Below are 14,808 nucleotides of genomic sequence, written 5' to 3'. Positions count from 1 at the left end.
ACCCCCCCCCCCCCCCCCCTTCTCCCTCCATATCTCCTTCACCTCTTAACCCCCTACCTTGATAGATCACATGACTGCTGTGATACCAGCTGGCTGACTGCTCATTTGCATGTGCTTCAGCTATATTTTCTTATTAGGGAGAGGGGTGGGTGGAGGTGCCGAGTTATAGGTTGAGAGGGGCTGAGGGTGAAGGGAGAGTGAGTTGCTGTGGAGAGCGCTGGGTGATTGAGGGCCACTGTGAGGGCTGACAGAAAAAGAGGGAGAGAGACCATTGAATTATAGAGAAAACAAGGAGAGATCGGGGAAAGTAAAATACGGGAATAGTACATCAATGTATTAGGTCTAGCATACCAAGATTCTTAAACCTGCATTAATCCAACATGTCCCCAAAGAGGTGCAGAATCTTATAAAACGTATCTATATCTTTGAATGTGGTGGCTGCATCACTAAAATGCCCATGTGTGGTTCCACCTTAAGTTCGAAGGCAGCCTGTGGGTAGGTCAGGAATCGCTCCTATGCTGGCCAGACAATGTTGACACATGGTGAGGACCAACAAATTGAATAGGACCATTTTACATTCAAGAAAAAAAGAAAGAATGTTTCTCAGGAAAAGTCACTTTGCATGGGACTCAATACTTTGTCTTCATCTGTGTATCACTATCGACATCTAGTGGCCATAAAAGTTATCACATTTCAAAAGAAGGCAACCAGTGACATGAATGGCATCAGTATACTCGTTTGCCAAGTGCTTTGAACATTTTGAAGTATGGTGATGAGTACAACATATTAAAAATACAAGTTAAGTTTCTGTAAAAGAGCGTCGCATTTTGATTATTACCAACAAAGCGTTTGCCCGTTACCTAAAATAATTATAATAAGCTAAGACTTAGGGAAATACAACCTAAACATGGTTATGGATTGTAAAACATTTGGTTCACGCCCTACATTGAAGTTATTATATGTGAAGTTGACATGTGTGATTTCCATAATACATCTTGTTCAATCTTTGACCGAGAAATTGCTTATGTCATAACAATCCGTGAGTTCGGATTTCACAAGGAGCACGTGAAGGCAACGTTTTCCAGAGGTGTTCGTTGTGCGCATGCGCAGTGATCAACTAGGAAGCAGAGCAGAGCGGACTATCTTGACGGATTATGTGGACATATCCGTGAAGGAAGCCGCTTCCGAATCATTTTCGGAGGACCAGATACTCGTGGAAAAAAGGGAGTCTCTTAAAAATGGACGACTGACAGCTTGAGGCAAAGTTGGTGTAATTCAATTAACATTGAATTGTATGTAAAACTGAGCCATAATGATGTCAGAATGCGACCCAACAGAGACAGAGAGCAGCGAGCCCGTGCTGGACACCGGAGCAACAGCGGTGCCAGCTTCGGAGTGTGACTTTCACTCCTCAGACCCTCCGAAGGTATTATTTGATAGGAATGGGATAGGTTTGGGACCTGTGACGAACCTTGGAGGTGCCGTTCGTATTTCGGACTCATGTGAAAGCGTCTTAACCGAACTGGAGACGGACGGGTCTGGCGAAGAGGCGCTGTTGTTACCGTGCTTGGCAGGAAGCTCGTCGTCTCCGCGGGGTGTGGGAGAGAAGCGCAGCAGGCGGAACAGACGCAGCTCATCGTCGGATAAAGACACCTTGGCCTCCCCAGGTAATTGTTTTTGATCAATTCCATCGAGATCTAACTAAAGTACACACATGTGCAGCAAAGTTCGGTCGGAGAACCCCGGCTCAATAGGACATGTCTCGAGGAACATGTGTTTTGGGTCGCGTATGGTTCAGCCAGTGCAAAATGACTAATTATTGCTAGATGTCTCGATACCAGTGAATGTAACGTGGAGGACACCGAGGAGTGTTAGACAGTTTACTGTGGCTCCCCAATATCCCTTGGAGGGCATTGGGTCTGTTTAGGGGACTTAAAGCGTTGGATATGGATGGGATGTAAAGCAGTAACTTGTTGCTCTGCTCTGGGAAAGTACCAAGCGGTACTATGAAAACTACCCATACACATTCACGTTACATGTAATGCATTAGGTTTGTGTTTGCATGTTGTTAGATTATGTACCTCGTCTGAGTGTGTTCCCAGTGAGCTGATTTAATAACACGTTATCTTCTCTGTGGATGATATGAGCTGGCACTTTGACCTGGTGCCCCAAACACAACATGGGAGTTCAGCCACGAGTACAGTCAGAAGGGATAGTTTAGTGTCCTCAATGTAATCACACTTTCATAATTGTCTAATTTGTGTAGTGTTCCTGTGTTAATACCAATCCAGATCAAGCACGTTTTTGACACGGATGTCTTCGTCAGTATGGATATAGACTTTAAAAAGAGTACAGATGTGTTTTGTTTGCTGATCTATTGTCAGCCTTACATATGTGCAGCATAACATTTGGTTTGGACTATAAAAAGGAAAAGATGGTATCGTGGAAAAACAAAGAAAAGGGGATCTATTCACCATGGAAACGGCATATATTCTGACCAAACCACTCATTGGATTTAACACCATTCGCCTTCATACCACCCACCTTTTTTGTGTTTCCTTTTATATTCACTCATCGTGCTCTCGCGGTCTGCTGGGATCTATTGTTTGACCATGTTCTATCCAGGCCAGAAATCTAGGCAACAGGTATAAAGACACGTAGAGCCTGAAATCACACGTGTTAGTGTCCCATTTCCTCTGGCCTTTTAGAGTAGTAATACAATATCTCTCAGGACTATGTGTGACTCCACAGAACAAAATATTGTAATTCTAGACCTGAACATTGACGCTTTGTATTACTTAAAATGTCACACCAATCTCCAATGCAAATTCTGGTTGTTAAATTCTACCATAGAACATGGCCCTAAACCATGTGACTCCTTCTGGCTAAAATGTACATGCATATAATAATGATAATTTTAATAATAATTAACTTGTTTTCTTCTGTTCATACTGCCTTCTTTCATCAGAGTCCACTGTCAATGAGTACTTATTGCAATGTGCAGGGAGAAATCTCCCATTATCTTATTTTAAATAATGCATAATACATTTAATCTTGCTACATTTGCATACATTGAATCATGTAACTGTAGGCACAGGACACCGTTTTCAATGTGTAACAAGTAAAACACAAATGAATCAAGACTTTGGTTTTGTTTTTCATTTTTGACAGTGCAGTGTTGCAACGTCACCCACTGTGCACTGCAGGTCAGCAGGTCTCTAGAGCTCTGAGTGAAAAAGCTCCGCTGGGCCCATTAACTGACCGAGGGCACAGAGAGACAGACATTAAATATACACAAAGCGTTTGTGCAAGCATGCAGTCCGTAGTTCAGTACAATGAGGATGATGAAGAAGAGGGAATTTGGAAGAGAAGAAGTAAACATCTGTGTTTACTTTCACTCCAGCTTTCAGTCGGGTGTAAAAATGGGAGGCGAGAGTGTCCTGCCTCCTGCAGTCAAACTGCACAATGATATAATCACAAACTTTCATCAACAGTACAATCCAGAGCAAGCATGCAGCACCAAGACAGCTGAATAAACACACCGTATCTATTGTTGGAAATTAAATGATGAAGATATTATATTGTGTCAGCTCTGTTTTACATACAGAGAAATTGCATTGTAAATATAGAGGAACCCCGCAGTACTTTATCACAATCTCTTTAGGTCTGTGTTGATTCCATATTATATTAATCTTTATGTAAAGACAGAGCTGTTTTTGAATATCGATCAGCTTCCCTGCAGACTACCAGCAATGTACCTTCATGTCCACACTTCTTGTGGCAGGATGGCAAACTAGTCATTATAACTTGCTAATACACAAACTACACCTTTCAGCTTCAGGGGGGTTGCTGTGGACGTCATTGGGCCCTGACTCAGGGAACTGACCCGTCTCATATGGTTATCAGGCAAAGACTCTATAACACTCAAACAAAACCAGAGCATTATTTGTAACATGTCTTTCTAATATTAATAATTGAAGATGGTATCGTGCCTTTTGTAATATTTCTTCACCACATTGTGTGTGTGTGTGTGTGTGTGTGTGTGTGTGTGTGTATATATATATATATATAGATAGGTGTTATCTATGTCACATAGATAGACACACACACACATTGTGGTTGCTCTCTAGCACTACTCTTGCACCTCATGATGCACAGACCTTAAAACATAAAAATGCATCAGTATGTGGCTTTTAGAAAGAAATTCAGTGAAAATACTGAGGTGGGTGGTTTTTACACAAAGGCACAAATCACCCATCATAGGAACAAACACTGTTGATGGAAGTCCTTTATAGTCCCAATGGTAATTTAAAGACTATGACTATGATAGGAACATTCAATGTGCTGGGTTAAGGGTAGGTGGGCCACATGGCTTACATAGAATCCTGACATATACTGTATCTATTATTTAAATGATCCAAGTCCTGGGTGTAATTATTGTATATATTCCTTCTATTGTCCCATTCCCTCTTTTTAATTTGCTTCGCTCTCAGTCCCCCTTCAAGTAAATTAGCTACAAAGCTATCTTGGGTTTCTCCTCCTCTCGCTGTGACAAAACGGCAAATTAACTCTCCTACTATCCTTTTGTCCATCCTCCTCCCTGTGTCTGACCCTTCATCCCTCACTGCATCCCACTGACTGTAGTGTGACTTAAACTGAGCAAATGGAGCCTTTCAGCTGAATGTGATAGACTAGCCACCTGTCCAGGTTGTAGCCCGCCTCTCCCCCAGTGAGTGCTGGGAACAGTTCCAGCCTCCCATGACCCTGAGCAGCTTAAAGGGTTTAGAGAATGGATGGATGCTCTCTTTGCCTCTCACATACAAACTCTGTGCATGATAAGACACAGTGGAATGAGTCATTTAAGGAGAAATGGTAGATGGAAAAGACTGACCTGGAGAAAGGCTTACAATCATAGACATATAGTATTTGGATGACAATTACAAATAAACATTTTTGGGGCTTTTTTGTTTTACAATCTATGTTCAAATCTGATTTATACTTGGAAAATGCAAATAGGTATTATAAAAGTTTTTCAATATCATTCACGCACATGTCAACATATATTTTCAAGCCAAAAGGCTCCATTTTGGTATACCCACAACACTTGAATATTGTATTTAACTGCATGGCATAACTGTAACACCATATTTTAGAAGTGGCAAGATGACATGTGTCTTTTACTTTTTCAAATTTTCTTTTGAACAAATCTGATTTCCCACAATGTAAACATGAATATCAATCTGCATTTTGTTTCCTGTTCTAGGTGCCGGCAGTGGAGACTTCAACCATTTCCCTGATGATCCTGAGTTTGCAGATATTATCCAAAGGGCGGAACAAGCTATTGAGAACGGCGTCTTTCCAGAAAGGATCTCCCAGGGTTCTAGTGGGAGCTACTTTGTCAAAGACCCAAAAGGGGTAAGGAGGGAATAGAGGAATCACACATGAATGGCGTTATATATTCACTCTCCCCATTCAGATTTATCCAGCTGTGTATACATTCTAGCTGGTGATGAAATGTACTCACTTTTGACTTTTAGCTTACTGTAAGCTGCCTACAAGGTGGGTCTACATTGCTCTCAACCAGTCGAGCTGCTAAAAAGAGTGCAGAGAAGGTGAGTTTGAAGGTTAACAGGAGGAACCAATAGTGAAGACTTTAATTAATGCAAGCAGCAAAGCTTGCATCAATAACAGATAGCTGTCATGCACAGTTGGCATGTTTAATGTACACTGCAGGGAAAAGATATCGATCATTCACTTGTTAGCAGCATCTCTGTCACTTTACAGTTGTTGCTATAACTTTGAATGCCGTGCCTGTTGTTCTTTAATCTTGTTATTTAAAGGTCCCATCAAATTAACTGTGCCAAATTATATGTCTAAATGCATCTCTGAAATAACACTCTTTATCATTCTCTTTTCCTTCAACAGAAAGTCATTGGTGTTTTCAAACCAAAGTCAGAGGAACCTTACGGTCACCTGAATCCCAAATGGACCAAATATTTTCACAAGGTACACAACATGTGTCTGTGTTTAAACAATCTGAAGGAGAACAAGCAGAAACCTACACTAGCTTTTTGTTTTCTTTCTAAAAAGTTTCCTGGTTGCCCTCTCTGTCTTTCCCTCTCTAACTAGCTGTGCTGTCCGTGTTGTTTCGGCCGCGGCTGCTTGTTGCCTAACCAGGGTTACCTCTCAGAGGCTGCTGCCTCACTGGTGGATACCAAACTCGGCCTGGGAGTGGTGCCGAAAACAAAGGTGGGAGCTCTGACTGCATGCATGTTATTGCATTTCAACACATCTGCATCGATGGCTCCACTGTTCCTGCTTTCACACATATCCGTAACCGTAGTATCATTTTCAATCAAACCCTCTCCTTCAATCGGCATGTCAATCACGTGACAAAAAAAAAGAGTCTTCTTTCATCTTAAAAACATTGCCCGTCTACGCCCATCCTTTTCCTCCTCAGCCGCTGAAACACTCATCCACGCCTTCATCACCTTTCAACTGGACTACTGCAACAGCATCCTGTCCAGCACATCCATCAAAATCATTAACAAACTACAATATATCCAGAACTCAGCTGCCCATCTGCTCTCCCACTCCCACACCAGAGACCAGAGGTCCTTCAAAACCTCAACTGGCTCCCCATACAGCAAATAATCCAGATCAAGATTCTCCTCATACATACAAAGCCCTTCAAAACCCTAAACCCCTTCATAACTTTCCCACCCTCAACCTCACATCTGCCGACGCCAACCTATTGGTGACCCTCTCTCTGAAGCTCTCTCTGCCGGAACCTCAGACGTTCTCCTTGACTTTAAAACTCCACTTAAAACTTACCCATTTAAACCTGCTTTTAACCTGTGATACTACTCTGCCTTGCTTATATTGTTATTGCTTGTATTGTTTCTGTTTATACGATGTATAAACAGAATGCTATACCATGCTAGACAAATAAAATAAAACTGCAATCAGACTAAATTCTGAGCTGAATGTGATATCTTTTCTAGCGGGCAGAGAAACTATAAACCAGTGGTAATCTGTTTTTATCAGGTGGTGTATCTGGCCAGTGACACATTCCACTACAGCGCCATCGACAGAGCCAAATCCAAGGGAAAGAAGTACGCCTTAGAGAAAGTGCCCAAGGTGGGACGACACTTCCACAGAGTGGGCCTGCCACCGAAGGTAATTCATGGTCGAATGTCACAACACTTGAGCTGTTTTATAAGAGAAATCAATGAGAAACATCGGCTGGAAACTCTTCTCTTGTTCATTCCTGTGTGTTGTACCTCTTCGGCTTTACTTTTCATTCTTTATGTTATTTTGTAAGGCCTTTTTAGGATTAATTAGAACAAATACTAAGACATACTAATAATAATTACAGTACTAGCATATTTTTGTTTCATGTCATACGTTTTGTTTTACATATACATGGTTTGCTGTTGATCATTTGTAGACGAAAGGGTTGAGGTCTCAGTGAGCCGAGGGCTCAGAATAGCTGCTGATGCAGCCCTGGCTGAGGGCAGTAAAAGGAATCATGTCGCACTCTGTTCCCTGAAAAGACAGGTTTATTCAAATAAATAGGTCAGAGGAAGCATAAATGTCATCTCTTCTTTAGAACGTGTTCTTTCTTTCAGGGTCTTTCAAACTGTGATTGTGTATTCTTATCTCTGGTGTTGTGTGCTGCTGTAATCGCATCCAGCACCAAATTTCATCAAAAAACTTGTACAACAACGTATTGTGCAGCTTCCTGTTTATCAGCTGAGACAGCCCTTTGATGATCTGTAGCTTTGTAGCTGTTGTGGAAAGGTGTGTGAAAATGCATACAGGAAGACGTATGAGGAAGGAAGTTGGCTGTTGCTGTCACAATTTCACTCCACGTCATTACCATAGAGACGAGCTGGAAACGATATGTGATGTGGCCTGTGTTGGCTTCCAGCTGGGCTCATTTCAGCTGTTTGTGGAGGGTTACCGTGAAGCGGACTTCTGGCTGCGGCGATTTGAGGCGGAACCTCTGCCAGAGAACATCAGGAAGCAGCTACAGTCCCAGTTTGAGCGGCTGGTAGTGCTGGACTACGTTATCAGAAACACAGGTGAGGGTGTGTCTGTGTTGACATTTAAACAGTGTTTACTAAACCTAAACCCAGCTATCATTCAACTTTGTGACGTACATCTTGCTTGTATTGACTGACTGATAAAAATGACATTGATAATATTTTACTAAGGTGAGTGTTATCATTGCACATAGTCGCTTGTTGACATTGTTGGGCCTTTTGTAAGTGTGTTACATTGAATTAGAATGTGTCATCATGGCCTATAATTTGAATAGCTGACTGATTGTGGTCTTCCCTCACCTACATATGTTCCTCTCTTTGTCTTCCTCCTCAGATCGAGGTAATGACAACTGGTTGATCAAGTATGAGAAGCCAGGAGGTGAAGGAGACCGACAAAAGGTGAAGTTAAATCAACAATTACTGAGGGTGTGTTTAGAAATGATCACCCCACGTGATGCATTTAAACTGCTGGAATCATGGAACACCGATAATGTTAAACACACAAACGCTTAAACGCACAACACTGTCACTCATTCACACACAGGGGCCCACATAGACGGATAATAAATGAATATTGCAGGTCTGGAACAAACCAGTGCCCCAGTGAACACTGTCTGACTCCCCATCATCAATCATTAGTTGTCACTCACTGATAAATGAGCTCACGGTTGTCATCTATCTTACCAATTGTTCAGGTTTTGGGCAGTGATCAATGACTATTCCGGTCAGCTGCTGGTTATGACTTATGTGATGCTCTATTCCTCACTGTAGGATGCAGAGTGGACAGAGAAAAGCTCCGCCTCCTGCGTCAAGATTGCAGCGATCGACAACGGCCTGGCCTTCCCCTTTAAACACCCGGACGAATGGAGAGCCTGTATGTTGGTCTCTTTCCTCACTCGCCTCTCTTCATTCATGTTCTGTCTTTACTACTTTGTTTACACCTTGTCTCTACTGATAATAGCGGAAACAGTGTTTATTGAATTTCCTCCTGAATTAATTACGTGTTTGTCATTTAGGCTATAAAATGACAAATGCATCACAAGCTACCAGAGCATAGCATGACCACAATCATTTATTTAAATTACAATGACGGCAATACCATTTATAGAAATGGTGTCAGCATTAATAGTAATCATTTATTAATGAGGTGAAACATAACAAAACAGTGTGTCTTTTAGATTTGAGCTGTTCTCAATCAGACAGTTATTATTAAAAGAATAGATTGAAATTCGGGGCATTCTTTTTTTATTTAGCTTTCGTGTTGAGACTTAGATGGTAAGATAGAGCCAGGAGGCAATTAGTTTAGCATTATGACTGGGAACACCTGGCCCGGCTTTTTCCAAAGGTAGAAAAAGAAAAGAAAAGCATTTTGTTTTTGTTGTACGGATTGAACAAACAAGATATGACATGTTAATTATTGAGCTTAGATGTGCTAGTAGGTGTATTTAGTTTGTCAATATTGGACAAAGCCAGTATTGCCAGTATTTGTGCTAAGATAACCAGCTGCTGGATGTCACTCCATTTCTACCTTTACTGACATGAGTGGCATCAATCTTTCCATCTGAGCTCTCGACAAGAAAGCAATTCATTCAATTAATTTTAATATTAATATTTTATTATCGGTACATTAATAGTTAACTTATTACATTTTTTGTTTAGCAGTCTCTCTGGATCCCTTTTTGAGGGTGTTCTCGCAAAAAAAAACAAAAAAAAACACAGTTTACAATGAATGAAAAACCCCATTAAAGACCCAACATCATATAGCAAGACGGTGTGGACAAACGTGAAAGAGGAGGGCGTTGACTGTTGCCTCTTTCCATCAGACCCGTTCCACTGGGCATGGCTCCCTCAGGCTAAGGTGGCCTTCTCCCTGGAGACCAGAGACCTGGTGCTGTCCCGCCTATCCGACATGAACTTTGTCCAGGACCTCTGTGAGGACCTCTATGAGATGTTCAAGGTGCAAGCCCTCTGATAACCTTCACTTTAAGAATATTTAGTAGTTATGTAAATAAACAGCTGCCTGTCAGCAAAACAACACAGGCCCATTTTATTGTTGTGACAAAGGACACCTGCTAACAGGAGTTATTGTTTCCCTCTTCAGACGGATAAAGGCTTTGATAAAACCATGTTTGAGAGACAAATGTCTGTAATGAGAGGACAGGTGAGTTTTCTTTTTGAGTGTTAATTTCCGATCAGCCTTTCTGCCTTTGTGTCTTCTGTTCTCTCCTTTCATATCCTGCCTACTGTCTTTTCTCTCTCCTGTGCCCTACATTCTGTTACTTTGCTTGTTTGTGTTATGACTTCATCACTAATTTCTCACCTTCCACCCCTGTCTACTGCCCTGCCTCTGCTTTCCTGTGTGTCTATTCTGTTCCTCACCTCTAACCCAGCTTTTATTTTACCTGTTTGGATTAATGACCACTGAGTGAGTCATAGCATAATGATTACATTGGTCAAAGGGAGGCAACGGCAGACAACTGTTCCACAAAACATGTTTTTAAAAAAAAATTATAATTCTTATAATTAACTGTACATACTCTGTACTCTATATGGTTCTATTTGGGCTGCATGATGTGGTCTACTACTCCCGTTAGAGCTGAAACAATTAATCTGTTCGACACTATTTTGGTGATTTCATTGTTGGAAGTACTCGTTCAACAGATTAGATGGAGGTGGATTATGCTACTCTTAAATGCAACCAAGGCACCAGTACTCTGAATGAAAATACATACATACATCGTGAACCCTGTTTTTGTCACCAGGTGTTAAATCTGACCCAGGCGCTGAAGGACGGGAAGAGCCCCATCCAGCTGGTGCAGATGCCCCGGGTGGTAGTGGAGCGCAGCCGCTCTGGCGGTCATGGACGTGTGGTCACACTTGGTAACGCCTTCACACAAACCTTCCACTGCAAGCGCCCCTTTTTTACCTCTTGGTAGTCAGAGACGGGTGAGGGGGGGCAGTTGAGGAGAGACTTCTGCAACTTTTTGGAAGAAGACGTAGTTATCGCACCGGAGACTGCTCATATTTCTTTGCCTAGAGAAGAAATTTGGACACGGCAGAAGTAAGAAAGAAAGTATGAGGAAGAAACTTGTCTTCGCTCCATTCCACATGTTGTGAAGAGAGCGCAGATAAGCATGGGAGCTTGTGAGATTGGCATACCAGTGTCTCCAAGAGACCGTGGGTCCGTTTGTAGTCACCATGGTGACTTAATAGGATAATCTGCTTTTCCACAGAAGTGGGCTTTGCCTATTATTAGAAGGCCAAAATGATTACTTGTACCCACCCAAAGTACCTACTGAAGTACCTTGCAAGGTCTCATAGTGGTGCTAATGGCCAAAGAAGAAGTACTTGCAAAGAGCAGATCTGTAGTCCAGTATGTTTGGGAATCTAAAGGACTGGTTTCACAGATCTCTCCAGAAAGTGATTTATTTATTTATTTTGAAATGGGACAGTGTTCCTTGCCTGGGACTAAGTCTCAAACTATTTGTTTTGCCTTGTAGGAATACTTAATTCAAATATAGATGTGCACTTGCACTGCTGGAAGTGTTTGACTATAGTTCTCCAGAGCTGGGTCAAACTTCTTTTTACCCATTGTTGGCTTTTAAAACCACATCTGTTGAACGAACACAAGCCCAGTGTCTTCAACCCTCACTATACTGCCAAAATCTGTTTGCGGAAGGAGTATTTAACATCCTCAAGAAAATTAATATTAAACTTGAATATGACATTTGGGGAAGGAGGACTAGTAATAAACATTGTTTGAATGTAATCTGTTGACGTCTTCTATACAGATTGCTGCTCTGAAACATTTCAATATGAGTGAATGCTGTAACACTGAATGTATTGGTTGTTTGACGTGTATTTAATTGCAAGCAGCTTTCTCTTGAACCTTGTGGCATGGGGGTCAGCACCTCATCTGTGCCCTTTTATTACACATATGAAGAGAAAAAGTAAATTTCACACATGCTCGATGCCCTGGTGTTTTCTTATGTATGCATCTTGAAATTTCTATTCCAACTCAATGATTGTATGAGAAAAGTTGTATATTTAACAGATGAAAAATAAAATTTGGGAAATTTGAATCTCGTTCGTAGTCTTCAAACAATTTTGACAAAAAATAAGACCGTTTCTCTGTAAAGACCAGTAGACTACTGACGGGATCAGTGATACCGGCAGCCAAAGGGAGCTATTAATAACTTTTGAAGTTGTAGACTAACTTACTGTACACACAAGGCTGCAAATAACAGTTGTCAGAATTGACTTGTTTTACGTTCATATTTTTTATGCATCAAGTTATCATGTATTCTTTACAAATCTAATTTGCAGATTTTCTTTACAAACAACTAATTGAATACTTGTGTAGCTTTTCAGCATTCAGGGGAAATAACTATTCTATTTGAATGGTTAATCACTGGTTATGAAAACAGCTTGGTAACCAATGACGTTGCAGAAAGCAGTGACACTGAACCCTTCAACAGACAACATCGCTGTGTCTTTCATGCAACGGGGTACGCTGCAGCGTCGACCGATACAAAGGATTTCAAAGGAGGCTTTGATGAGCACATGTTATCACGTGGACACAAACACGTGCATCATTTAACTTGCCTGATTAAAACATCTCTACATGCATGTGCAAATGAAACACGTGCACCAACACGCACCCTCACACACGGCCTCCGCACGATGCCCCTTGTAATATGACACTGGTGGCAGTGAAGGGACAGAGACGTGTCACCACACGCTCATCCGTCTGGACAGATGCGGCAGCACGCATCTGGAGAGGAAATAAAATATGAAAGCATCTGTTGCATATATACGATTAGCATCTGTATCAGCAAGTGGGAGGGGGAGTGGCTTAACACTGCCACCATGTGGGAAACATTCCTTTTGCTGAATTTACAATAAATGCACATCTCTTGACATTGAGAGTCTGATATGACTCAAATTTACTGACAGGTCTTCTAAAACAATGACTAATCCTACATCAACACAATATGTACATATTTGTTATATTTTGAATAAAACTAGTCAACATTTTGAATTATGATTGCAGTTTTAGAGGTTGTTGCTTTATAACACAATACACCTTTGTCACAGCACACATTGTTGACTTGTTATAGTAGGAAAAACAGGTGTTAATAAAAACCTTCACAAGACTCCGTTCTATTCAAGTGTCAACGGCATTTACTTGTTTTTTGAAGTCGCATATTTTTACATTTTGAGAGTCGCTGACGACAGAAATATTGTGTGTAATATGTGTTGTCCCCACTAGATGTTGCGCATCAGTTTCCCTGAGTGGCTCCCCGACTGCTGAACACAGAAGTACGAGTTTACAGTTACGAGGTTGTCACAATATGACTGATGACGACAGAGAGCTGACAACGCGAGCGGCACAGACCCAGACTTTAACCAACAGCATCATAGATGGGTGAAGTCAGGCCCGTAGAGATCACCCCCGCAGCCCCCGCACTGCGGGGGGGCCTCGCATTGCAATTTTTTTTTTAAATCCAACACTAGCCAGCGCACTCGGCCATATTGCGGCTAAGTGTCGGCTGACTCGGCTGTGTTCCGGCTCGATGCGGCCAAATGTGAGCCACCTTTGGCACATTTCACCGTTGCCATGTCTGGCCCAGGTGTAGCTGTTACGGACATGGGAAGATTCTGTCTGAGACATGGCAACCGGTTTATCGGCTGCCGAATCTGGGCCGAATAATGTAATAAATAAATAATATTACATTACGTAATAAAATTAAGATATCCCTCAAAGTTGTCTCTCTCATATAAAGCTACACAATAAAAAAAGTATTTTAAACTGGCTTTATAAGTTTTAAATAATAGTTGTAAAGGCAATCGTAACAGGCAACCACTAGGGCCTCCTGCTACGCGGACTGGTGTTATTGTTGGGCCGCGGTGTATTCTGGGAGAACTACGAGGAAATTTCTCTTGAGGAAAAATGAAACGCACATTTAAAAGTGGTGCCCAAAAGCGGCATTCAAAACAGAAAATTTCTGAATTAAATGCCAAACTTCCCAAAATTACAAGTCTTTTTCGACCAGCTGGTGAAGGATGCACTCATCTGCCAGAAGAGACAGGTATTGTACTGTTTGCTATAGCTAACATTACCACGTAGCTAACGTTATACTTTGACAGCTGTACTGCTCTGTCTATGTGTTGTGCTTGAAAATACATTAACCTTATTAAACCTATGCTCTCACTATACCCCCTGCGCCCATTATCGGACACGTTAATTCATTTCACGTTGTCCAACACTGCAACCCTTTTGAGAAGACAACGGCTCTGTACAAAATAATAAAAGTAACCGTTAAGTAAGAAAGGTCATTTTCTAAGCTAAAACTGATCAAAACATATCTCAGAAGCTCCATGTCACAAGAGAGGCTGTCAGGTCTGGCCATCCTTAGCATAGAGAATAAACGTGGGCGCAGTTTAGATGTAAAGAGCGTGGTTAAAGACTTTGCACACAGATTTGCTAAAAGACGAGTACATGTGTATTCAAATGCAAACCTGTAGAAAGTAGCCTACCGGTGTATCGACTATATGTAGGCATATTTGTTATGTTGTTGTAACACATGTTCTATTTGAGCTGTTTGATAGGCCCTAGCATATGTTTTGTTTCTGTTGGAATACATTTGTTCTCTGTTTGAGCTGTTTTTTCTGATTGAATAAATTTCCCTCAAAAGAAAAGCTTGGGTCCTGTTCGTTTATCTTTGGATAATGACCGCCGGACAATACATTATCCCTT

General features: G+C 41.5%; 1 protein-coding gene across 4 annotated transcripts; it reads left to right on the top strand.

Annotated features, from left to right (window-relative positions):
* Positions 1-1,102: 1,102 nt before the first annotated feature.
* On the top strand, positions 1,103-12,130 carry pi4k2b (phosphatidylinositol 4-kinase type 2 beta). 4 transcript variants are annotated; one of them, XM_034531476.1, is made up of 12 exons: positions 1,103-1,667; positions 5,264-5,415; positions 5,538-5,612; positions 5,926-6,006; positions 6,130-6,249; positions 7,048-7,179; positions 7,934-8,087; positions 8,383-8,447; positions 8,820-8,922; positions 9,872-10,005; positions 10,150-10,209; positions 10,811-12,130. In XM_034531476.1, the coding sequence occupies exons 1-12, from the start codon at positions 1,313-1,315 to the stop codon at positions 10,982-10,984; spliced, it is 1,605 nt and encodes a 534-aa protein (XP_034387367.1). In that variant the 5' UTR covers positions 1,103-1,312; the 3' UTR covers positions 10,985-12,130. The 4 variants fall into 4 exon arrangements, with proteins under 4 accessions (XP_034387367.1, XP_034387376.1, XP_034387384.1 ...); XM_034531485.1 differs by lacking the exon at positions 5,538-5,612; XM_034531493.1 differs by lacking the exon at positions 6,130-6,249.
* Positions 12,131-14,808: the final 2,678 nt, after the last annotated feature.

Source organism: Cyclopterus lumpus, chromosome 1 (assembly GCF_009769545.1).
Source record: "Cyclopterus lumpus isolate fCycLum1 chromosome 1, fCycLum1.pri, whole genome shotgun sequence".
NCBI lineage: Eukaryota > Metazoa > Chordata > Actinopteri > Perciformes > Cyclopteridae > Cyclopterus > Cyclopterus lumpus.
The sequence above is the reverse complement of the archived record's forward strand: the minus strand, read 5'-3'. Positions and strand labels throughout refer to the sequence as shown.

Coding starts and splice junctions, on each gene's coding strand:
- pi4k2b (XM_034531476.1), top strand. CDS start 1,313: ATGATGTCAGAATGCGACCCAACAGAGACAGAGAGCAGCGAGCCCGTG. Junction 5,613..5,925: donor CTAAAAAGAGTGCAGAGAAG/GTGAGTTTGAAG, acceptor TTCCTTCAACAG/AAAGTCATTGGTGTTTTCAA. Junction 10,210..10,810: donor TGTCTGTAATGAGAGGACAG/GTGAGTTTTCTT, acceptor TTTTGTCACCAG/GTGTTAAATCTGACCCAGGC.